At 42.8% G+C, this 25,133-nt stretch overlaps 1 protein-coding gene across 4 annotated transcripts in view; it reads left to right on the top strand.

Annotated features, from left to right (window-relative positions):
- rbl2 (retinoblastoma-like 2 (p130)) overlaps positions 1 to 25,133 on the top strand; it is a 304,767-nt gene that overhangs the window by 3,840 nt on the left and 275,794 nt on the right. For all 4 annotated transcript variants that reach the window (XM_041191571.1, XM_041191568.1, XM_041191572.1 and 1 more), the window contains exons 2-3: positions 9,896 to 10,026; positions 10,899 to 11,102. In XM_041191571.1, the coding sequence (XP_041047505.1) occupies positions 9,896 to 10,026; positions 10,899 to 11,102 (335 nt within the window). The remainder of the gene's footprint in view (positions 1 to 9,895; positions 10,027 to 10,898; positions 11,103 to 25,133) is intronic.

The following is a 25,133-nucleotide window of genomic DNA, read 5'->3' as shown; positions in this document are numbered from 1 at the left end:
GGAGGGGGGGAGGGAGGGAGAGGGGAGGAGGGAGGGGGGGAGGGAGGGAGAGGGGAGGAGGGAGGGGGGGGAGGGAGGGAGAGGGGAGGAGGGAGGGGGGGGGAGGGAGGGAGAGGGGAGGAGGGAGGGGGGGGAGGGAGGGAGAGGGGAGGAGGGAGGGGGGGAGGGAGGGAGAGGGGAGGAGGGAGGGGGGGGAGGGAGGGAGAGGGGAGGAGGGAGGGGGGGAGGGAGGGAGAGGGGAGGAGGGAGGGGGGGGAGGGAGGGAGAGGGGAGGAGGGGGGAGGGAGGGAGAGGGGAGGAGGGAGGGGGGAGGGAGGGGGGAGGGAGGGAGGAGGGAGGGGGGAGGGAGGGAGGACTGAGTGGGGGAGGGAGGTAGGAGTGGGGGAGGGAGGGAGGAGTGGGGGGGGAGGAAGGAGTGGGGGAGGGAGGGAGGAGGGAGGGGGGGGAGGAGGGAGGGGGGGAGGGAGGGGGGGGAGGAGGGAGAGGGGAGGGGGGAGGGAGAGAGGGGGAGGAGGGGGGGGAGGGAGGGGGGAGGGAGAGAGGGGGAGGAGGGGGGGGAGGGAGGGGGGAGGGAGAGAGGGGGAGGAGGGGGGGAGGGGGAGGAGGGGAGGTGTGTGGGGGGGGTGGGGGGAGGGGGGAGGGGAGGTGTGTGGGGGGGGCGGGGGGAGGGGGGGAGGGGAGGTGTGGGGGGGGGGTGGGGGGGGAGGGGGCAGGGAGGGGGGGTGTGGGGGGGAGGGGGAGGGGGGGTGTAGGGGGTTGTAAGGGGGGGAGGGGGGGTGTAGGGGGGGGGGAGGTGGGGTGTAGGGGGGGGTGCGGTCGGGAGGTGAGTTACTCGTTGCACAATTCCTAGACTCTGACCTCTTGTAGCCACAGTATTTATTTGGCGAGTCCAGTTCAGTTTCTGGTCAATGGTAACCCCACCCCCCCACCGGATTTTTATAGTGGGACATTCAGTGATGGCAATGCCATTGAACATCAAGGGGTGATGGCTGATTCTCTCTTGTCAGAGATGGTCATTGCCTGACACTTGTGTGGCACAAATGTTACTTGCCACTTGTCAGCCCAAGCCTGGATATTGTCCAGCTCTTGCTGCATTCGGACATGGACTGCTTCAGTATCTGAGGAGTCACGAATGGTGCTGAACATTGTGCAATCATCAGTGAACATCCCCACTTCTGACCTTTTTATATGTCTGGCACGAAATGGATCAAACTTAGCGATGAGTTCTGTCAAGCCAAGGAAGTTCCCATTCTGTGGCGAGCCAAACTTTTATTTCCCTCCCCTAAAAACTAGTATATGTTCCGCTAATGTGCACGCAAATGCAATAACACATTCAAATACATGCCTCCAAGTACTCTTGCTCTTTTTTTATCTGTTCCTTCAGGTGTGAGAACCCAAGGTTAACCTATGTTGAATCAGATATATTAGCAAAGCTTTTCTATGATCCTCAGAGATCTCATGAATTTGAATTCCAACAGCATCACCATTCATTAAACCCATCACAAGCCAGTTTTGTTGATGTTAGGAAGAGTTTGCAGATAAAACAGTAAACAACTGGTTGTTGAAGAATATACTAGCCACTCTTGATTGTATTTTTCGTTATTAACTTTTGTTGAATGAACTAGACCCTTTGAACAAAACCTAATTCGGATTTTGAATGACCACCTCGATTTTTCAAATGGGCCGTTCCAATGTTGACATTCTGAGGGACCTTTCTGTGTTCAGAATGAAATATCAACTCAGTCAAGACACCCCAGAGACCAAGATCATTGGACTTTGTGTATCTATTTCCTTCAGCCAGGATTTCAGGCTCTGTAACATTCTTGGGTGTATCTGCAGAGGTGAATGTTTGTGATTGCTGTGGGCTCAGCTGGCTCTTGAGTATGAAGTCCCCCTTTTTTTTGCAGTGAAGAACCGTCAACTTTTGGTAATTGTTTTATCTGCCCTTCATGCTGCTGCTCTTTTCTCTTCTGACATTCACTTTCAAAAGTTATTTTCATTTTTAACAGGCTTCTCCATAATAGTGAGACAGTTAAAACTTAAATTCTTTGAACTCAATCCTTTATGTTTGTCTACAAGTAAAAAATACAATACATATATATATTTTTTAAAAATATATTTACCTGGTGTCAAGGAGAGAAGGGAGATCCTTGTGTGACTTGAACAAGGCACAACTGATGCTGCTGGGTTAAACTTTCTGAAGATAACTGTATCACTTGTGTTTTTCACACTTTATTATTCTTTAGAATTTTTTAATAAAGGAAGATGTTTTAAAATAAAAGAACTTTACTATCATCTTGGAAAAGCCATACAAGGCACTTTTGTTTAGTGATTGAAGCGTCCAGATGGATCAATGAGAATGTTGGAGGTCAGGGGAAATGCGGCACCATGGATATGAATTAGTTATTTCTACACAGATTTATAAACTCAATAGTTGTGTAGCCATATAAATATTTTTGTCATATCAGAGCCAAAATATAAGTTTTAGAGAGTCTTTCCCCCCACCCCACCCCACCCCCCCATCTCCTTTATTTTTCAACCAATTATGTAAAACTTGAAATTGAGTCATTTTCCCCCCATATTTAAAGGCCCCTCATAATGTGAAGCCTTAAGCTGTAGCTTACTTAGTTTATGCATTAAATTAATCAGGCACTGACTTGGGATCAACCTTGTGGCTTTTCTCTGCAACATCAGCAGAACTTGAATCAGGTGAATTTTTGCTAACTAAAACTGGACTTACTGATTTATGGGACCATTATTAAAATAGATGATAAATACAGCTACTTAAGGACATAGATTTCAGCACAGATTTTTAAAAAAATTATGATTCCCACCAGTCCTCGTCTCCTGTCCAAGTGGAAGATAAAGGGCAAGTGGTGGGAAGAGAAAGTCTGAGAGATCCAACAGTATGTTGGCTGTCATGACATGCAAAGCTTTTTGAAGCTACCAGGGCCATTTATAAACTAAGGTTAAATGGACAAAATTCACTTCACTCACAGAATGGGTGTTCCTCTTCTTAAGAATTACAGTGACATTTGTTAATGCTGGAAAGAACATTTCCAACAACTCCTCAACTGTGAATCCACAGTGGCAGCTGATACTCTCCCAGCTATCCCCCAGTACTCTGTGGTAGAATCCATGAGTAAACTACCGTCAATGGGAGAGCTGCAACAAGCAATCAAACAGATGAAAAACATCAAAACCTGTGGCTCCAATGGTATTCCTGTTGATGTCTTCAAAGCTGGTGGGCTTTTGCTCACATCAAGACTCTGGAATATGTTGAGCACTTCCCATACCTTGGCAACCACCTCTCTCAAAAGGTCACCATTAACGAGGAGATCCAATGCTGGATCGGCTGTGTAAATTCAGTCACGGCAGCAAGTATTTGACAACAAAGACCTCCACAAATCAACAAAAGTCCTAGTGAACAGAGCAGTTGTCGTCGCCACACTCCTGTACTGCAGTGAGACGTGGACTGTGTATCTGTGACACGAGCACTAGAGAAGCTCCACTGGCAATGCCTCTGTCACATCCTCTGGATTCAGTGAGAGAACCATTGAACAAATGCTAGTGTCCTTCTTAAAGCCAGCTCCACAAGCATTCAGGCAAAACTCCTGAAAAATCACCTGTCCAGATGGGTGAAAAACATCTCCCCTATCAGGTCCTGTTTTTTTGTCAATTCTAAAATGACCAGTGTTGCAGGGGAGAGCAAAGAAAATGCTTCAAAAATCACTCTGATGCTCTTCTTGAAGTGTGGCAGCATTGACATAATGATTGGGAGGAGCTTGCTACCAATCATTCAAAATGGCAACAACTTGTCCATCAAGCTGCTTCATACTTCAAATCCAAAGGCCCTATTGATGATGCAGAGCAATAGCAGAGAAGAATAGGAAGCAAATCCTGCATTCTGGATCCCTTTACCTTTTGGAATGTCCTGTCCCTTGCGCCCAATGGTCTGTGGTTTGAGAATTGGCTTGTTCTGTCACAAGAACTCCAATGGCAGAAACTCGTGACAGAGTAGACGTCATCCTTGAATCGAGGGACATCCCACAACAACACCCTGTTTAACGTTCTTGATTGTTACTTCCCAGCATTGTGCTTACCTCTCCCACAATTCTATTTTAGTCCCTTCAATCTTGTTCAGCCCTGCCAATAATGGTGGCCATCCTGGTTAAAGTCATCAAATACATCCTTTATAACCAAACCTGGCCTCCACATAGTATTTGACAGTCAGTCCATTTCATCACCTCACACAATCTCTTCTTCGTAGCCATGTTCACAAGTCTACCTATTTCATTGCACCCAGAGCATCTCAAGTGTTGGTTTTCCTACCTGCCTCAGCACAGTTATGTCTGCAGTGCCCTTGGGTTATATCCTTGGTTGCCTCCTTGTTTTCATTTACTTGTTGCCCCACATTGACATTATTCATGAATTCACCTGACAGTTATTTCTGTTTTTGTTAGTTGCCTAGTCTGCTGTCAAGACATGGATGAGCTATAATTTCTTCTAAAAAGTAGTTTCAGTCTTCCTTGGATTCATTTATTTGGCTCCCTAAAACTGCCTTGAAATGCAAACCCTTGCTACATTTACAAATTCCCCCAATAGTATTGCACGTTCTTATCTTGCAAACACCTGCTTACTTGCTTCCCAGCTGCAGCCCTCCAACTTTGACCTCTATTGCAAGTTCTTTGCAAGTAGTAGAGTCGATAGTCATTTCTCTGGAAAATCCCCTTTACTACTGCTGTGTTTAAAAAGTTTTCACTGCTCCCTATCTTTTCAACTGTGTTTTTGATTATTTTTCCTTGCCCTTCTTTTGCTGCTTGGTGTCTGTTTTCTCTTTTTTATAAGGGAGTGGAACTTTGTAAAGCTGCAATATAATTGCAAGTTGTAAGGTAGGATAGAATGTTAAAGGAACAAACGTATTCAGATCTTGGGCACTTCACATTGCTGAGTCTGGCTTTTGAGCTGCATGTAGCTTAGAGCTGTGTTTCTATTTCTTGTCTAGGGCTTTAGTGCTATGAAGCCAGTGCATAGTTTCACATAATGTGATGGCATATTTCAGAATATATGCTTTAGGAAAAGACACAATCAAACAACAGTTGAGAAAGCATTGGAATTAGTGACATGACTGATTATCAAAATGGAAATGTATATTTATTATATTATGCGTCAGCTGTAAGAAACAGGGACAGACTGGAAAAAACTTGATGACATTTGTTTTTGCAGATAAAACTATGTTTTTTTCTCCAATGATTTAAAAATGTCCCTGTTGCAACAATGTTAATATTTTTCCTTAAAACTTCTTCCTCACCTCCATTCACTATGTTCATACCTCTTCACCATTCACTTTGAAGCAGTTAAGTGGTCTAATCGTGGATTTCTCCATATTTTCCAGGTAAGGAAAGGTAAGACCCCTACAAGAGCTGCTGTGGACTGTCATAATTAAACGCTGGAAGTATTGGGTTGTTACTTAGAAATTTATATGCAAAATGGAGCAAATTTTTCTATCTTGTTTTTGAAATTTATTCCTGCACCATAACATGCAAGGTAGGAGTTTCCCATTGTAATCGAACACGTCTGGTTGTCTCCATGATCTTACCAAGGTCATAAACATGGTCCCATTCTTGACTCTTATTACACTCAATAGCTTTCAGTTATACTATATTAAAGGCTCTGTAAATCATCCCAAGGTGATTCATGGAGTGTTAATAAAATTTGACACCAAACCACATAAGGAGATTGCAGGACATATGCAAAAGCTTGGTCAAAGAAGTAGGTTTTAAGAAGCGTTTAAAAAGGAGAGAGAGGTAGACAGACTAAGGGGGGAATTCTAGAATTAGGGCCTATGCAGCTGAAAGTACAGCTACCAGTGGTGGAGCAATTAAAAATTAGGAATATTAATGAGGCGAGAATTGGAAGAGTGCAGGTAGTTTAGGGGATTGTAGGGCTAGAGGAGATAGGGAAGGCAAGGACACAGAGAGACTTGAAAACAAGGATGATTATTTTAAAATAGAGGCATTGCTGGACCAGGACACCAATCTAAGTCAGTAGGCACAGTAATGCGATGTGAACTGGCCTTGGGGCAAGTTAAGATTTGAGGTGCAGAATTCTGGATGAACTCCACTTTATGTAGGGTGGAAGATGGTAGGAAATCAGCAGCTGATTTCCACCCCCACCCTCCCCCCAAACCCCACAATCACACCCAATCTGCTTTCCACTGAACTTCACAGAGTGGTGGTTCAAACTCTTTGAAATCTATTTCCTCATCTTACTGTTGCTTTTACTTAGTTTGAAATTGGAAAATCCTAGCAAGATTTTCCAATCAATAGAAATTAAAAGTGGTCCAGTGAAAAATCTGCAGCTGATTTGCAGCAAGCTCATCTTGCACTGCTGGCCTCCATTTAAGCATGTCTTTTGTGCCTTTATTTTACCTATTACCACAAAACCTTTTGTCATTTAACCTTTCCTGCCCTCCACCCTATCACAGACCTTCCCTCTCGTCTTCCTCCCCACTTTCACTTGCTCAAGTTCTTATTACATTTATACCTTTCCTCAGTTCTGATGAAAAGTCATCAGTGACCTGAAATGTTAACTCCACAGATGCTGTTTGACCTGAGTATTTCCAGCATTTTGTTTTTATTTCTAGTTTCACCCCCAATAAATTTTAAGCCTTGTTCCCAAGTCCCTCTCACCCACTGCCTTTCTGTTTTTCAGTTACATTATTCTTCTCTTTTGTTACTTCCTTCATTCTTGCTTCACTTGTTAGTCCAATGATTTCCAATATCTCCTAGCCATGTCCTCTTTCCTCTACTGACCTCCAGCTTTGGCATTTTCTCTTCCCCAGCATAGTTCCTGATCAGTACACATTCTGTGGTAGATCTGCAAGGTCTATTACTCCACAATCCCCTGGCAAACTGGGCAGTATGATACACAATTTGCTGCTGCATTTAGAGTTCCTAACCTCTCCCCGAGTAACTGATTAGATCACTGTACTAATGGAGGATCATCCATTTTGTAGGCCTGTAAAGAGCTGACCTTTGTGCTCAAAATTGCTCTATAGTCCTTGAACAGCTGATTAGTGCACATTTAGCAATTAAGCAAAACCAAAAGATATAACTGCAAAGTACATGAGAAGCATTGTATGCAAGGGAGAGAGAGAATAAGAAATGATCTTTGTAAGAATATGAGGGATAGCTAGAGAGAGAGAAAATTTGTCAGCATATAAGAATGAGAACACATTATGAATTTGCAGAAGGACTTTTGAGCATATGCCAGAAAAGGACAAGAGATGGGAGAGTGCACAAAAGGTTTTGAAGTGTGAAGGATTCATTATTAGAAGGATGTTTGTGCTTAAAAGAGCAAATACCATTGTAGAGATACAAGAAGATTATGTATAGGTGGGTGAGTGGGAGAACCTTTTGGCCCTTCATCTAGGGTTTGAGTGTGTCAAGAGAGTTGTTTATGAGTACAGTACATCAGTTATGTTAGCAATTTGCATCTACAGTTTCCATTCTATAATTTTGAGATAAAGTAGAATAACCAAACTTATGCTTTAATGGGCAATTTAGCCCTCAACATATTTTTGCTTTATTAACTTTGTTACGGAAAGCTACTGAATTCTCCAGTACGCAAGAACAGATTTGGAATCAGAACATGCAATACTGAATAAATGAATGAGAGAATGGATACATTGCTACAGTGCTTGGTACAGTACCTCAGTAAATACCCATACCTAGTTATGCCAGTGTCATTCATTTAGCTTTAGCTAGAATTTGCATATTTAAAAAAAAAACACATTTTTGATTGAAGATTTACCTACTTTTAACCACAGTAAATACAACACCTTAACATATTTCAGGGGAGTCATTCATCAAATGATTTGGAGGGAGGGCCAGGTATAACCCTGTCCTAATTATTATTTCTTCGTCCCTCCAACTTAACATTAACTTTCATGGCTTCATTAAATTAACAATTTTACAAAATAAGATTTTGATGCTGCGACATTTATGCTGTAATGCCACAGTCTCCCACCAAATACATGATGAATGGAGCTCTGGTTTGACTGTTATCAGAACTTTAATACAAAATGGATATAGTCACTTTATGGAATTTTGTGGATAGGTTCAATGCCTGGAATAATAATTTAAAATTGAAGTCCATTGTTTTGCAAGGTGTCATTTCCAATGTATTAGCTATAGTTTTGCATGATTCTACATTCAGATGACACCACTTCTCTGCCAGTACAATGGGAATTCATCATACTTAGTGGCATTTGCATTATGAAAAACTTATGTAAGGAACTTCTGGTGTGCAGAAAGCAGGCATCGTGAGTGATTATTTTCATTGATCCAGCAATGCCCATCATACTTCAACCATCACACTAGTATTAAGTTTCTGGCTCTGCCTGAACATTAGTGAAATTTGAAATATCATGGAACCAGTCCAAGTACACATCATAAACACAACTATCTGGTTTCACATTCCTGACAGAAGAGTAGAACTTATTGAATGCAAACCTCCATTGTGGCACATTTTAAAAATGTTTATTGTCCATTTAGCATCTAGCATTGAAATAGGGGCAGATTTGTAGGGTAACTAGATCCAGAATATCTTGAATAAGACAAGGAAAGAGAGAGAATTTCCTACACCCACTTCCCAAAAACAAAAATACAGGTATGGATGATGACAACCACATCATCCTGTCAGTTTAATTGCTAAACTAGTCATCAGTAATTCTGCCCAAAATAGCTACAAGGAAGGACCATTCAAGTGATGTAATATGAATACTTTGAAAAGGAGCAATCGGCAGGGCTATGGACAAAGAGCACGGAAGTGGGACTAATTGGATAGTTCTTTCAAAGAGATACAATGCACAGACACAATGGGGCAAATGCCCGCTTCTGTGCTATCTGATTTTATATAGTTGTATTGCAAAGCACCAAGACATTTCTGTCCATGCTTGGATCAGTTCACACAAAGATTGGATTAAAAGGGAAAAGAAAATCTTTTATTTGGTCCGCTAAGAATCTCCTAGATTTTACCTGGAGCCATCCTTTAATAGAGATAAAGATGTTTTAGCAGCAAGCAACTAATGCCACATCATGTCAACATAACAGCAAGAACTTTTTTGCCCTTCATTTGATTTCTCTTGCGTCTCTGCTCTTTGCCAATCACAATACTATTTCTGTCCCATTCCTCTGTCTCATTCTTCACTGGCTTACCACATTTTTTCTTCAGGTTCTTGGGTTTTCTGTTGTACTAAGGATCACTTTACACATAACAGCAAACATTCATTTAGGCTATAACTCTCAGAAGACAAATCGGAGATACAGACCCACCTAATAGAAAACATATACTTGTATTTAAAATATATATATATTCAAATCATAAATTAGGTGTGTTACTTCATTGTTTTTTTTTAAATGTACACTTGGAAAAGCTTATCCTTTGCAATGTAGATAAAATTAAGTCTATGACCGGAAATAAATCTCTTGTTAGGCCAACAAAAAAAATCCTTGCCAAAATTAAAATAATTAACTGCCCTATGATAGAGTTTTTCTTTTGTTTTAATTTTCCTCAACATCTCTGCCAGGAGGCTAAGGCTAAAGAATCTGAGTTTCCATATAATTCAGATCACTTTGATCATATATCAGCCTAACAGAATCAAAGTTTCTAAATGAATTTTTTTGTGGTTCCCAATTTCATTTGTTTTTTCCCTTTTGCAAAATGGCAAGTTGTAACAATAATAAGTATTGCTTAAAAACCCAAACTCAACAATAAGTGAGCTAAGTGAATAAACCAAAAACAATCACTTGTAAATCCCCGTTGGTAAATGACATAATAAAGCCGCTTAACTGAAAAGTTGTATACTTTAGAGAAGATTATTTTATTTCAGGGAGAAGATCTTCACTGGCTGGCCTGTGCTCTGTATGTAGCATGTAGAAAAGCCATTCCATCAGTGGGAAGAGGAACTGTAGAAGGAAATTGTGTCTCCTTGACAAAGATCCTACGCTCTTCTGAACTCAGGTAGGAATATAAAACAATGTTAGGTTAACATGACCAAGGGTAGGCTGATACTTCAAAGTGGATTCCCTGAACAGCTTAGCCTGAGTCTCTTTAAGTTACCTGGAGTGACAGACAATGTGGTATCACTGTTATGTCTGTACTGAAGAGAAATGGCATCAGGAAGTAGGTAGGTCAGACTACACAGCTGAATTCTGTAAAGAGCAAATTTAGGAAAAATAGAGAAATTATAGTGGTAGAGCTGTATTATTTCCTATACCACTACCAATAAGTAGTAGAGGAATATTACTCTATAGACCTCTTTTGGATACTTAATTTCCATTGTAATGTTGAATATCAAAAGCATAATTCTGAACTGTCCAGTACTGAACAATGAAGTTACAGATTGGCACAGAAATGGCCAAAGATAATACATGCTATGTCAAGGCCAGCCACATTTTGGTCAGGATCTGACACCAAGGTGTGCAATAACCAAAGCCACTCAAGGAAAAGTACTGCAGAGGGGTAGGAAGCTACAGCAGCCATATTTTGATCCATCAATTGGTTGTGGAAACTGGCTTGCGATCTCAGGAGTGAAGCCCCCATACACAACTTAACTTTCTGCAACAGGTTTTCTTTTATCATGAAAAGTTGTCAGAATGTACCTTTGGGGGCCTGTCTACACTATTTAAATGAATTAATGAAGGTCAACACTAGGTCAGTCACATGGGTAGAAGCCAAACCTACGTCACTTCCAACTGCAGTCCCTTTAGAGAGCATAAAATCTTGGTCTGGAATCTTCTCACTATAAAAGAGTTTTACCATAAACATACTTGAATGTTAATGCATTATATTCAGGAAAGTATTTACTAGATGGACTTTTGTGTGTGGAACAGTTTGATCGAGTTCTTCAATAAGATGCAAAAATGGGCAGACATGGCAGATTTGTCCCAAGAATTCAGGGAACGTACCGAAAAGCTGGAGAGGAACTTCACAGTCTCTGCTGTCATATTCAAGAAGTGCGAGCCTATCTTTCGTGACCTTTTTAAGGATCCTCAAGAAGAACAACCACCGCGACAGCATAGGGGTCGGAAACAGAGGTGAGATCTGAAATACCAAAAGAAATGTTCTACAGTCTATTCAGGCTAGGTAGTGATTTGTGGAATATTTAAACATGTAGTCCTAATTGGCATTGTTACAAATTTGCACAAAGCTGCCTATGCCTCAATTAAGTTAGTAGCACAAAAGATTTCAGTAAATAGTACATTTTACAAATTGTTAGCGAGCTGCTTGCTGTTTATTATTGTCGTACTTAATATCTGCTCATGCTCAATATGGAAACTGTTTACAATTGTAATTATCTGTTAGTAACTTCGTTTTAGGAGAAGCTCAAGCTTAGATAATTGATATTTGGAACTGCCATGCATGCTTGATTACAGTTTAAGTTTTATTAATTTTAAACATGGAGCATCAAGGTAAATGTATTAGATAAAGGGACGGGCACACCTAATTTTGTCACAGCAATATCCTGAAGCTCTGGAGTAAAACAATAATGCTTCCCCGTGTCTCTATCAGTGATTCTGTACGAATTCTTTCCTTATATATACCTATAGCTCTGGTTATCCCTGTGTACATATTTGCTTGTCTCCTTATGCAACTGCCGTTTTCTCCCTTTGTCTATCTGTGGTTCTATCCATCTATCCTTTTGCATTCAATGTTCCTCCCCCTTTGTCTCCGAAATATATCTAGGTTGCACGAACAAAAATATTCTTGATTTATTAACACAAATGGTTTAAAATCCGCTAGGTCTTGGTTATATTAGGAACAAACTAAATGGTTTGGAATTAAATCAATGATTCACAGCAGACCTACTCTGATAGCAATTTAAATCTTAATGACCAATTAGATATGCACAGGAACTGCAGTACAATAGATACTGACTTTGAATTGAAAGGGATCTGGTATTGTATAGTCTATTCCCTTTTTAAGTCAAGTTAATTTTCTTCCCCTAATTGGAGATTGCTCCTGCGCAGTTTTACTTCAAAAATGGAATTATCCAGTAATTTGAATTGAACAAAAAAAAAATGGCCGAATCAAAAGTAAGCTCTACATACAAATGAAATGCAGGGCAAGTGAGTATGTGTATTTATTAGGAAAAGTCCTTCTGTACAGAAAGTGATATTTCTAATTTAGAAGAGAAATCCAAAAACAAACGTTGCAATATTTTTGGAAATTCACATAGTACATGACTAAAGGATACAGGATGTTAAGCTCAAGAGTTTACTAGACATTAGGTGCAACAGAAATACATCCTGTTACAAATGAGAGATTCTTAATCTACGTGCATTGGCAGCTTCATAATAAAAGGATAGGAAGAGAGAGACAGAGGTAAACTGAGTAATGGTAGGCCAGTTAGCTTGTTAAATTATTAAATATTAGATGGAAAAAGTAAAAGATAACTTTTGTATTTATCAAGTACTATGGTGGATGAGGAAAAGTGCAGTAGATCAGATGTACATGGATATTCCAAATGTCTTTGACAAGGCACCACAGAGGAGACCATAAGGAGGTTTGCATGAAATTAGAGGAAGAGTGACAAATTGTATCAAACTAGTTAGAAGAGAGGAAACGTGAGACTTGACAGTTTTTCAGTGGATTGCAAGGTCCTATGTGGTTCAGATCAGAGACTGCTTCTGTACATTATGTCAAATCAATGATTTGAATAAAAGGTAGGAGGACATCTCCACATTTGGAGACAATGCTAAGACACAAGGCATAGTAAAAAATGGAGGACTAAAGGGAGCTTTAAGCCATTATAGATAAGATAATGGAATGGGCAAAGAAGCGGCAGATGAACTTTAATATTAGTAAGTATGAATTGATAAACTTTAGTTTAATTGTACTTTGGGAGACATTGAGTGATGTGGAAGAGGAACTTGGAGGTTTAGGTTTACAAGACATTAGAAGGTGCATTGACTGGAGATGATCATAAAAGCCATTGGGCTCCTGGGTTTTATGGCACAATCGAGGTATATTTCCCATGAAGGGAAAGGCAGGGCAAGCAAATCTAGGTCCCTGGATGATGAAAGAGATAGACATATAGATGAAGAAAAAGTGTGACACAGATGTCAGGTGGATAATACAACAGAGAGCTAGGCTGAATATAGAAAGGTACAGAGGGGAATTGAAAAAGCAAATAAGAGAAGCAGTGAGAGAGTATGAGAAAAGACTGGCAGCTAACATAAAAGGGAATCCAGAAGCCTCCTATAGGTATATAAGTAGTTAAAAAGTAGTAAAATGAGAAGTGGGGCCAATTAGGAATCCAAAAGGGGATTTACGCCTGGAGACGGTGCATGGTTAAGGTACTAAAAGAATATTTTGCAGTTAAGAGGAGATAGTTCAGACACTTGAAGGTTTTAAAATTAGTAAAGTGTTGTAACAATCCCCATGGAGACACAACTTTAAAGAGAATTTTGAACTTCCAATTAGTTAATAGTTGAAAGAATGACGTCAAGATTTCACCTTTTAAGACACTGTAACAAATTACTAAAACACTTAACTAAACACCATCCTTGTGGCAACTTATACATTAAACCAAAGAATGGAATATCTTCTTGGCAATGTGAACCACATGAGCCTTGTATCTAGGTAAAAATGTGCATTAACATTCAAGAGCCCAATTCTAATCTTGGAATGACATGGGCAGTTTAAAGCACAACCATTTATCACCCAACATTCTCAACATTGTTCTTGGACTTGAGACTCTGTCTCCACTTGTTTTTTTTAAAAAAAATCATTAATGGGATGGGGGCATTGCTGCTGAGGGCAGCATTTAATGTCCATCCCTAATTGCCCTTGAGAAGGTGATGGTGAGCTGCCTTCTTGAACCGCTGCAGTCCATGTGGTGTCCTCAATACTCTTAGGGATGGACTTCCAGGATTTTGACCCAGCAACAGTGAAGGAACGGCAATATATTTCCAAGTCAGAATGGTGTGTGGATTGGAGGGGAGCTTCCAGGTGGTGTTGTTCCCATGCATCTGCTGCCCCTGTCCTGCTAGATGATAGCGGTCATGGATTTGGAAGGTGCTATCTAAGGAGCGTTGGTGAGTTCCTGCAATGCATCTTGTAGATAGTACATACAGCTGCCACTGTATGTCAGTTGTAGAGGGAGTGAATGTTTGTGGATCGGGTGCCAATCTAGCAGGCTGCTTTGTCCTGGATGATGTTGAGCTTCTTGAGTGTTGTTGGAGCTGTATTCATCCAGGCAAGTGAGGAGTATTCCGTCACACTTCTGACTTGTACCTTGTAGGTGGTGGACAGGCTTTGGGGAGTCAGCAGGTGAGTTACTCAATGCTAAATTCCTAGCCCCTGATCTGTTCTTGTGGCCACAGTAATGGCTAGTCCAGTTCAGTTTCTGGTTGTTGATAGTGGGGAATTCAGTGATAGAAACGCCATTGAATGTCAAGGGGCAATGGTTAGATTCTCTCTTGTTGGAGATGGTCATGGCCTGGCACTTGTGTGGCACGAATGTTACTTGCCACTTGAAGGCTCAAGCCTGGATATTGTCCAGGATATTGTCCTGTGTTAGCACACAGGGGTTCGGTCATTGTCTCAGAGCATAAATACATTATACCTGCTTCCCATTAAAACAACCTAAGCTTATTTTGATCTCTAACAATTAAACCACCAGGCTTACTGTCAGGCAGACTTCAGAACAGGTCACAGGACCCTTCAATTTTACTTCAAATTTAAATACAGTCCCTAAACATAACAATCTTTTAAACCTTGATTGTAACAGAGGAGTTATTGGATGGGCTGTCTGCACTTAAAAGTTGATAAAGCATAGACCAGATGAGATGCATCCCAGGATGCTGAAGGAAGTGAGTGGAAGTTGCTGAGGCATTGGTCATAATTTTCTAGTTTACCTTGGGCTCAGGGATAGTGCCAGAGAATGGTGCATGTTACACCCTTGTTCAAAAAATAAATAAAGATAAGCCCCAAATTGGCAAACCAGTCAGTTTAAGCTCAATGATGGGGAAGCTTCTAGAAATAGGGTAAAAGAGCAGGAGGAGAGGGGCAGAGACGCAGGGTCAAAGAGCAGGAGGAGAGGGGCTGAGGAGCAGGGTAAAAGAGCACGAAGAGAGGGGCCGAGGCGCAGGGTAAGGGAGGGGCAGAGGCGCAGGGTAAAAGAGGAGGAGAGGGGCTAAGACGCAGGGTAAAAGAGCAGGAGGAGTGGGGCTGAGGCGCAGGGTTAAAGAGCATGAGGAGAGGGGCCGAGGCGCAGGGTTAAAGAGCACGAGGAGAGGGGCTGAGGCGCAGGGTAAAAGAGCACGAGGAGAGGGGCTGAGGCGCAGGGTAAAAGAGCAGGAGGAGAGGGGCTGAGGCGCAGGGTAAAGGAGCAGGAGGAGAGGGGCTGAGGCGCAGGGTTAAAGAGCACGAGGAGAGGGGCTGAGGCGCAGCGTAAGGAAGGGGCGGAGGCGCAGGGTAAAAGAGCAGGAGGAGAGGGGCTGAGGCGCAGGGTAAAAGAGCAGGAGGAGAGGGGCTGAGGCGCAGGGTAAAAGAGCAGGAGGAGAGGGGCTGAGGCGCAGGGTAAAAGAGCAGGAGGAGAGGGGCTGAGGCGCAGGGTAAAAGAGCAGGAGGAGAGGGGCTGAGGCGCAGGGAAAAAGAGCAGGAGGAGAGGGGCTGAGGCGCAGGGTAAAAGAGCAGGAGGAGAGGGGCTGAGGTGCAGGGTAAAAGAGCAGGAGGAGAGGGGCTGAGATGCAGGGTAAAAGAGCAGGAGGAGAGGGGCTGAGATGCAGGGTAAAAGAGCAGGAGGAGAGGGGCTGAGGCGCAGGGTAAAAGAGCAGGAGGAGAGGGGCTGAGATGCAGGGTAAAAGAGCAGGAGGAGAGGGGCTGAGATGCAGGGTAAAAGAGCACGAGGAGAGGGGCTGAGGCGCAGCGTAAGGAAGGGGCTGAGGCGCAGCGTAAGGAAGGGGCGGAGGCGCAGGGTAAAAGAGCAGGAGGAGAGGGGCTGAGGCGCAGGGTAAAAGAGCAGGAGGAGAGGGGCTGAGGCGCAGGGTAAAAGAGCAGGAGGAGAGGGGCTGAGGCGCAGGGTAAAAGAGCAGGAGGAGAGGGGCTGAGGCGCAGGGTAAAAGAACAGGAGGAGAGGGGCTGAGGCACAGGGTAAAAGAGCAGGAGGAGAGGGGCTGAGGCGCAGGGTAAAAGAGCAGGAGGTGAGGGGCTGAGACGTAGGGTAAAAGAGCAGGAGGAGAGGGGCTGAGGCGCAGGGTAAAAGAGCAGGAGGAGAGGGGCTGAGGCGCAGGGTAAAAGAGCAGGAGGAGAGGGGCTGAGGCGCAGGGTAAAAGAGCAGGAGGAGAGGGGCTGAGGCGCAGGGTTAAAGAGCAGGAGGAGAGGGGCCGAGGCGCAGGGTAAAAGCGCGAGATGACGGGACCTGCGTGAGAAGCGTCTCAGCATCAGCAGCAGCAGATACAAACCGACAGCAGAGAGCCCCTTCAATCTGTTTCTGCCTGTCAGAACCAAAGTGTGATGTCACAGGAAAACAGGTGCGTATCGCTTCCATGTCTCTTTTGATTGGCCAAGTGGTCTAAATCAGGAGACATTATTACAGCTGAAGAGTACCATTAAGAAATTCACATTTTTAAAGTATTTAACACCCAAATTAATTAATTAAATAGAATAGAGGTGGCTGGGCAGGTGCTGTGTTGCAGCTGAAATATGTGGAAGCTGGTGGACACTGGTGTGATCCACAATGACCACATCTGCAGCAAGTGTTGGCTGCTCGAGGAACTTCGGCCCAGAGTTGATGAGCTGAAGTCCGAGTTGCAGACACTGTGACACATCAGGGAGAGGGAAAAGTTATCTGGACACTATGTTTCAGGAGACAGTCACACCCCTTAAGACGGTCAGAGATAGGAGGTTGTGACTGCGAGTGAGGCAGGTATGGGGATCCAGAACTCTGCTTTGGAAGAGCCTCAGCCAGTGCCCTTGTCCAATAGGTACAAGTTGCTTGTTCCCAGTGTGGACGAGGGCACAGGCTGCAGGAAGGATGAGTGAATTGACCACAGCATCATGGTACGAGCACCATTCAAAAGGGGGGAGAAAAGAGAAATGTAGTAGTAATAGGTGATGGCATAGTTAGGGGAATGAATACTGTTCTCTGCAGCAAAGACAGAGAGTCCCGAAATCTGTGTTGCCTACCTGGTGCCAAGGTTAAGGACATCTCTCCTGGGCTGGAGAGGAACTTGGAGTGGGAGGGGAAGGATTCAGTTGTCGTGGTCCATGTAGATCCCAACGACATAGGTAGGACTAGGAAAGAGGTTCTGCTGAGGGACCACGAGCAGCTCAGGGCAAAATTAAAAAACCGAACCACAAACACAATAATCTCCGGATTACTTCCTGAGCCACGTGCAAACTGGCATAGGGTAAAAAAGATTAGAAAGATAAATGCGTGGCTCAAAGATTGGTGTGGGAAGAATGGGTTCCAATTCATGGGGCACTGGCACCAGTACTGGGGAAGGAGAGAGCTGTTCTGTTGGGACGGGCTTCATTTGAACCATGCTGGGACCAGTCTCCTGGCAAATCGTATAACTAAGGTTGTAGATAGGACTTTAAACTAATTATTTGGGGGTGGGGGGGAGGGTTCAATTGAAGGGAAGTTTAAAAAACGAAAAAGGAATGAGAGAAAGCAGAGGTGCAGTATAGTGAAGAGGCGAACAATAATCAAAGTGTGACAGGAAGGGGCAGAAAATATGAGTGGAAGAATGCAGCAGAAATTAGAACCAGAATGAATAATAATGGTAAAAAGTCAAAGCTTAAGGCTCTTTGTCTGAATGCATGCAGCATTTATAACAGGATAGATGAGTTGATGGCACAAATAGAAATAAATGAATATGATTTAATAGCTATTACAGAGACGTGGTTGCAAGAACTTGGCAAAAAGGAAAAGGAGGCGGGGTAGTTTTGTTAATAAAGGAAGGTATCAGTGTGTTGGTGAATATTGATAAGGTGCAAAAGATCGTGATATGGAATCAGTTTGGGTGGAAATAAGAAATAGCAAAATAAAGAAGTCATGGTGGGGAGCCGTCTGTAGGCCCCCGAAGAGTTGCCTCAATGTAGGATAAAATATAAATCGGGAAATTATGAAGGTGAGTAAGAAGGGCATTACAATTGTCATGGGTGATTTTAATCTGCATATTGACTGGACAAATCAGATTGGCGGGGCAACATGGAAGATAAATTTGTAGACTGCAGCAGGGATTGTTTCTTAGAGCAATATGTTGCAGAAGCTACCCAAAAATAGGCTATTTTAGATCTAATAATGTGTAATGAGGCAGGATTAATAAAAGATCTCGTAGTTAAGGATCCTCTAGGGGGTGGCAATCACAATATAGTAGAATTTCAAATTCAGTTTGAGGGCGAACAACTCCAATCTCAAACCAGCGTCCTCAACTTAAATAAGGGCAATTACAGGTATGAAGAAAGTGTTGTCAATAGTGGACTGGGCAAATAGATTAAGGGGAAGGTCAGTGGATGAGCAGTGGCAGACATTTAAGCAGATATTTCATAAAGCTCAGCAAAAATTTATCCCGGTCAAAAAGAAGGACTCAATGAGAAGGATGAACCACCCGTGGTTAACAAAGGCGTGGTCAAGGAGAGTATCCAATCAGAAACTAAGGCATACAAAGCGGCAAAAACCAATGGTAGGCCAGAGGATTGGGAATTTTTAGGAACCAATATTTTGCATCAGTCTTCATAGTGGAGGACACTATAAACATCCCAAAGATATTAGATAAGCAAGGAGCTAATGGGAGGAAAGATCTTGTAACAATCTCTATCACAAGGGACAAAGTATTTGACAAACTAATGGGACTAAAGGCAGACAAGTTGCCAGGACCTGATGGCCTGTATCCAAGGGTTTTAAAGGAAGTGGCTGCAGAGATAGCGGAGGTTCCAGAACTCACTGGTTTCTGGGAGGGTTCCAGCAGATTGGAAAACCACTAATGTGACACCCCAGTTCAAGAAGGGAGGAAGACAAAATGCAGGAAACTATAGGCCAGTCAGCCCAACATCTGTCGTTGGGGAAAATGCTAGAGTCCAAAGTCAGCACTAAATGTATCGTTCCCCAGCCCTCCATGGATTAATTAATATAAAAGCAAAATACTGCGGATGCTGCAAATCTGAAATAAAAACAAAAATAGCTGGAAAAACTCAGCAGGTCTGACAGCAACAGAACCAAGACGGACTCGAAGCGTCAACTGTATTCCTCTCTGCAAATGCTGTCAGACCTGCTGAGTTTTTCCAGCTATTTTTATTTTTGTTATGGATTAATTAATGTTGGATGTATTGCTACCAAAAGGTTGTCCTCGATACTAACTCCTCTAGAAAGGACATTAAAATTGATATTGCTAAAGCCTTTTATTTACAATAGGACATGTTAAAGAAGATTTGGCCTCATGCCTCTTTTCCTATCGCAGCTTTCTCAAAATAATTGCACTCAGTTAATTGGAAGTAAAAAAAAAAATTACTTTTACTAACCGTCCCAATTTCTATTCGCACTGTTTACTGAGACACACCTTTTTTCTGGATTGTGCACATCTTTTGTGTCGGAGAATCAGAAAGGATAGACAAAGGGAGAAAATGATAATAAATCCAATAAGGATTTCAGGAGAAACATCTTCACCATGTAGTAAGAAAATGGAATGGAGTGAATGTCAGATGCATTTAAGAGGAAGATAGATAAACACATGACAGAGAAAGGAATAGAAAGTTATGCTGAGAGTTAGATGAAGCGAAATTAGAGGAGGTTTGTGTGAAGCATAACACCAGCGTAGACCTGTTGGGGTGAATGACCTGTTTCTATACGGTAAATCTTATGTAAAAACTTCACTCAAGTACAAGGTAAAGTACCAACTTGAGTATTGCTGAAAGAGACATGTTGAAGCATTTTGTTTTGCACTCATCAGGACACGTTGCAAGAATATCAATACGATGGGGAAAACAACAATTTATACTGTATGAGAAGAGAATACTGATTGGTTGGCAAGTGTACTCTGGTAGAAGTGTTCCCTGGTAGAAGTGTTCCCATGGAGAATGCATCAATTGATGGTGGCTGACAGTTAACTGCCAAGTATTTTTTTGAAATTTAAACCAGGCAGCTTGATCCTGATTGCCCCAACGAGTGAGTCAATGCCTTGATCAGCCAATGGCTGTCACTTATTTTGTTTAGCTGAAACAGGTGCAATTTGTCTACATGTTATTTTTAAATTCACTTGCAGGATGTGGGCGTTGCTGGCTAGGCCAGCATTTATTGCCCATCCCTAATTGCCCTTAAGGTAGTGGTGAGCTGCCTTATTGAACTGCTGCAGTCCCTGTGGTATAAATACACCCATAGCACTGTTAGGGAGTGAATTCCAGGATTTTGACCCAGCGACAGTGAAGGAACAGTGATATATTTCCAAGTCAGGATGGTGAGTAGCTTGAAGGGTAAGGGTGGTGTTCCCATGTATCTGCTGCCCTTGTCCTTCTAGATGGTAGCTGATGTGGGTTTGTAAGGTGATGCCTAAGGAGCCTTAGTGAGTTTCTGCAATGCATCTTGTAGATGGTACATAATGCTGCCACTGTTTGTCGGTGGGGGGAGGGCATGAATGTTTGTGAATGGGTGCCGATCAAGCGGGCTGCTTTATCCTGGATGGGTGTCAAGCTTGAGTATGGTTGGAGCTGTACTCATCCAGGCGAGTGAGGAGTATTCCATTGCACTCCTGACTTGTGCCTGTGGCTAGGCTTTGGAGAGGTAGGAGGGGAGTTACTCACCACAGGATTCCTAGCATCTGACCTGCTCTTATAGCCACAGTATTTATATGGCTGGTCCAGTTCCGTTCCTGGTTAATGGTAACCCCCAGGATATTGATAGTGGAGAATTCAGCGATGGTAATGCTATTGAGTGTCAAGGGGGCGATCTCTCTTGTTGGACAAGGTCACTGTCTGGCACTTATATAGCATGAATGTTACTTGCCACTTGTCAGCCCAAGCCTGAATATTGTCCAGGTCTTGCTGCATTTGGACATGGACTGCATCGGTATCTGAGGACCCACGAATGGGACTGAACATTGTGCATTCATCAGCGAACATCTCCACTTCTGACCTTATGATGGAAGGAAGGTCATTGATGAAGCAGCTGAAGATGGTTGGGCTTAGACACTACCCCAAGGAACTCCTGCAGTGAAGTCCTGGAACTGAGGTGACTGACCTCCAACAACCTACAACCACCTTTCTTTGTGCTAGGTATGACTCCAACCAGCAGAGTTTTCTCCCCTTGATTCTGATCAACTCCAGTTTTGCAAGGGCTCCTTGGTGTCCACATGGTCAAATGCTGCCTTATGTCAAGGGCAGTCACTCTCACCTCACCTTGGGAGTTCAGCTCTTTTGTTAATGTTTGATTCAAGGCTGTAATGAGCTCAGGAGCCGAATGACCCTGGTGGAATCTAAACTGAGTGTCAGTGAGCAGGTTATTGCTAAGCAAGTGTCACTTGGTAGTACAATTGATGAACCCTTCCATTACTTTACTGATGAACGAGAGTAGAGTGATGGGGTGGTAATTGGCCGATTTAGATTTGTCCTGCTTTGTGTGTACAGGACGTACCTGGACAATTTTCCATATTGACGGGTATGTGCCAGTGTTGTAGCTGTACTGGAACAGCTTGGCTAGGGGCGCAGCAAGTTCTGGAGCACAAGCCTTCAGTACTATTGCCGGAATATTGTCAAGGCCCATAGCCTTTGCAGTATCCAGTGTCTTCAGCTGTTCCTTGATATCATGTGAAGTGAATCAAAGTGCTGAAGACTGACATCGGTGATGCTGGGGACCTCCAGAGGAGGCCGAGGTGGATCATCCACTTGTCATTTCTGACTGAAGATTGTTGCAAAAGCTTCAGCCTAATCTTTTGCACTGATGTTCTGGGCTCCTCCATCATTGAGGATGGGGATATTTGTGGAGCACCTTCCTCCAGTGAGCTGTTTAATTGTCCACCATCATTCACAACTGGATGTGGTGGGACTGTAGGGTTTAGATCTGATCTGTTGGTTGTGGAATCGCGTAGCTCTTTCACTTGCTGCTAATGCTGTTTGGCACACAAGGAGTCCTGTGTTGTAGCTTCACTAGGTTGACACCTCATTTTTAGGTATGCATGGTGCTGCTCTTGGCATGCCCTCCTGCACTCTTCTTTGAACCAGGGTCGATCCCCTGGCATTATGGTAATGATAGAGTGGGGGATATGATGGGCCATGAGGTTACAGATTGTAGTCGAGTACAATTCTGCTGTCGCTGATGGCCCACGGAGCCTCATGAATACTCAGTCTTGAGTTGCTAGATCTGTTCAAAGTCTGTCCCATTTTGTATGGTGGTACACAACATGATGGAGGGTATCGTCAGTGTGAAGATGGGACTTCATCTCCACAAGGACTGTGTGATGGTCACTCCAACTGATACTGTCATGGACAGATGTGTGTGCAGTAGGCAGGTTTTTCCCTCTTGTTGGTTCTCTCGCCGCCTGCTGCAGACCCAGTCCAGCAGCTATGTCCTTTAGGACTCGGCCAGCTTGCTCTTTGGTGGTGCTACCAAGCCACATTTGGTGATGGACATTGAAGTCCCCCACCTAGAGTACATTCTGCGCCCTTGGTACTGAACATCAGTGGTACTGATTCATCAGCTGGGGTTGGGGGGGGGGGGCGGGGGGTTTGCGGTATGTGGGTTATCAGGAGGTTTCCTTGCCCACGTTTGATGCCATGGGACTTAATTGGGTCAGAAGTCGATGTTGAGTCCCAGGGCAACTTCCTCCTGAATGTATACCACTGAACCTGCCAGTGAGACAGGATATACTCAGGAATGGTGATGGTGGTGTCTGGGACATTAGGTATAATTCCATGAGAGTGACTATGGCAGGTATAGTTGGGCTGTTGCTTGACTAGGTCTGTGAGACAGCTCGCCCAATTTTGGCACAATATTTTGATGTTAGATGTTAGTAAGGAGTACTTTGTAGGGTCAACTGGGCTGGGTTTGCGGTGCCTAGATTGATGCTAGGTGGTCCGTCCAGTTTCATTCTTTTTTATTGATTTTTTAAGCTATTTGATACAACTGAGTGGCTTGCTAGGCCATTTAAGAGTCAACCACATTACTGCCGATCTGGAGTCACATGTAGGCCAGACCAGGTGAAGGACATTACAGAACAGATGGATTTTTACGACAAATCGACCATGTTCATCATAGACTTTTGATTCCAGATTTTAATTGATTTCAAATTCCACCATCTACCATGAACCCAAGTCCCCAGCTCATTACCCTGGGTCTCTGGATTACCAGTCCAGTGAGAATACCACTACACCATCACCACCTCCCCTACAAGAACAGGGGCCTGTGAATTAACATATGTTGCCCCTAGTACTCGCAAGTGCAACACACTTAAATTGTCAGCGTAATTCCTAGCACACTGAGGATTATTTAGCAAGTGTTGTCCAATCGCAGAATCATATCTCATGTTGGATACTGTGTTTTGAGTTTTGCAGGCATGGGCTGGTTGGGTACAGTCTGTACCTTGCTCGGATGCTACTTGCAACGGGCACAGTACAGATTGTACCCAACCAGCCTGTGCTTGCAAAACTCAAAACAGTGTCTATAATTAGGTGTGATTCCACGATTGAACAGCATTTGCTAAATAATCCTCCACTGTGCTAGGAATTATGCTGACAACCGATTTAAGATTCAGTTGGGCTCACAGTGTGGCGCATGTGTGTGTACTGGAAGATATATATTATATATATATTAATACACAAGGCCCTGTTCTTTGCAGGCAGAAATAACATATACATACATTAGCTGAAACAGGCACAAACAAAATAAGGGACAGCCATTCACTGACTCATTTCTCAGTGCAATGCCTTGACCAATCAGGGCCAAGTTGCCTGGTTTAATCAAAGAATTTTTGGCAGTTAACTGTCAGTCACCATCAATTGGTGCATTCTCCATGGCAATGCCTCTACCAGAGTCCACTTGCCAATCAATCAGCACTCTCTACTCATACAATATAAATTGTTGTTTGCCTCTTGTATTGGAATTCTTGGAAATGTCCTGACGAGTGCAAGACGACCAGCTTCGACACATCTCTTTTTTCAGCAATACTCAAGGCCTGTTCTACCAAATGGCTATTTGCAAAGTAACAAGTTAAAGTGCACAGAAGATGCTAAAAAATGTAGTCTTACAGGTGTTCAAATTTATTCATAAAACCGAAAGAGACTATTCTGAATGACTTTTACAGGGTAAACTAGACAGGTACCCACAATACATGCTTCAGTTGAATAAAGATGGCCAAGGCAGGTCCACTGGATATGGATAGAAAAGCATTACAAAGCTGCACTTCAAAGTTCTGAATCTGATCTTCAAAAAAATGTTATTAGAATTTGTTATTTATTTTAACAGAATTGTCAGCTTTATAAAGGATAGGAGTTGAAATAATTGTATACTTCAGTTGAAATAAAATAAAACGACTTGATATGATGGTACAAGCCAACAGTTGATTTGTTTAAAAAGATCATTTGAAATTGGGTGGCCAATGAAATAAGAAGGCGATTCTGCTCGTTACAATCCGGTCATTGCAAAGCAGAAGGTTTATGAAGGTTTAACTGGTTCAATGACTGACAAGAATATGAAAAAAATGACAAGAACCAGTACAAATTTATTGTAATTAACTGAGGGAATCCAAGGGCAGGCAGTTAGCAGGATGTTATACTAAAGCTCATTCAGGGGAACTAACAATGCAGATACATAAATATTAATAGTATTTCAAAGTTGCATTTGATTTCAAATTGGCCCCAATAATTGTACATCTCTTTAATCAAGTAAATATTTTAAACATGAAATAAAAAACTGAAAATGCAAGAATACTCAGGTCAGGCAGCATATGTGTAAGGAGAAGTTATCATTTCAGATTGATGACCTTTCATTGTTAATAGCAATAAGACTCAATACACAAGTTAAAACATGCCAAGACGTAGTAGACAAAGAATATCATGAATCTCATAAAAATTAAGATTATAATAAAGTTGGATCAACATACTAAGCAGGCAGTCTTACATGTTGGCACAGA

The sequence above is a fragment of the Carcharodon carcharias genome, chromosome 7, assembly GCF_017639515.1.
Source record: "Carcharodon carcharias isolate sCarCar2 chromosome 7, sCarCar2.pri, whole genome shotgun sequence".
Lineage (NCBI taxonomy): Eukaryota > Metazoa > Chordata > Chondrichthyes > Lamniformes > Lamnidae > Carcharodon > Carcharodon carcharias.
Note: the sequence above shows the minus strand (reverse complement) of the source record. Positions and strands in the feature narration are given on the sequence as shown.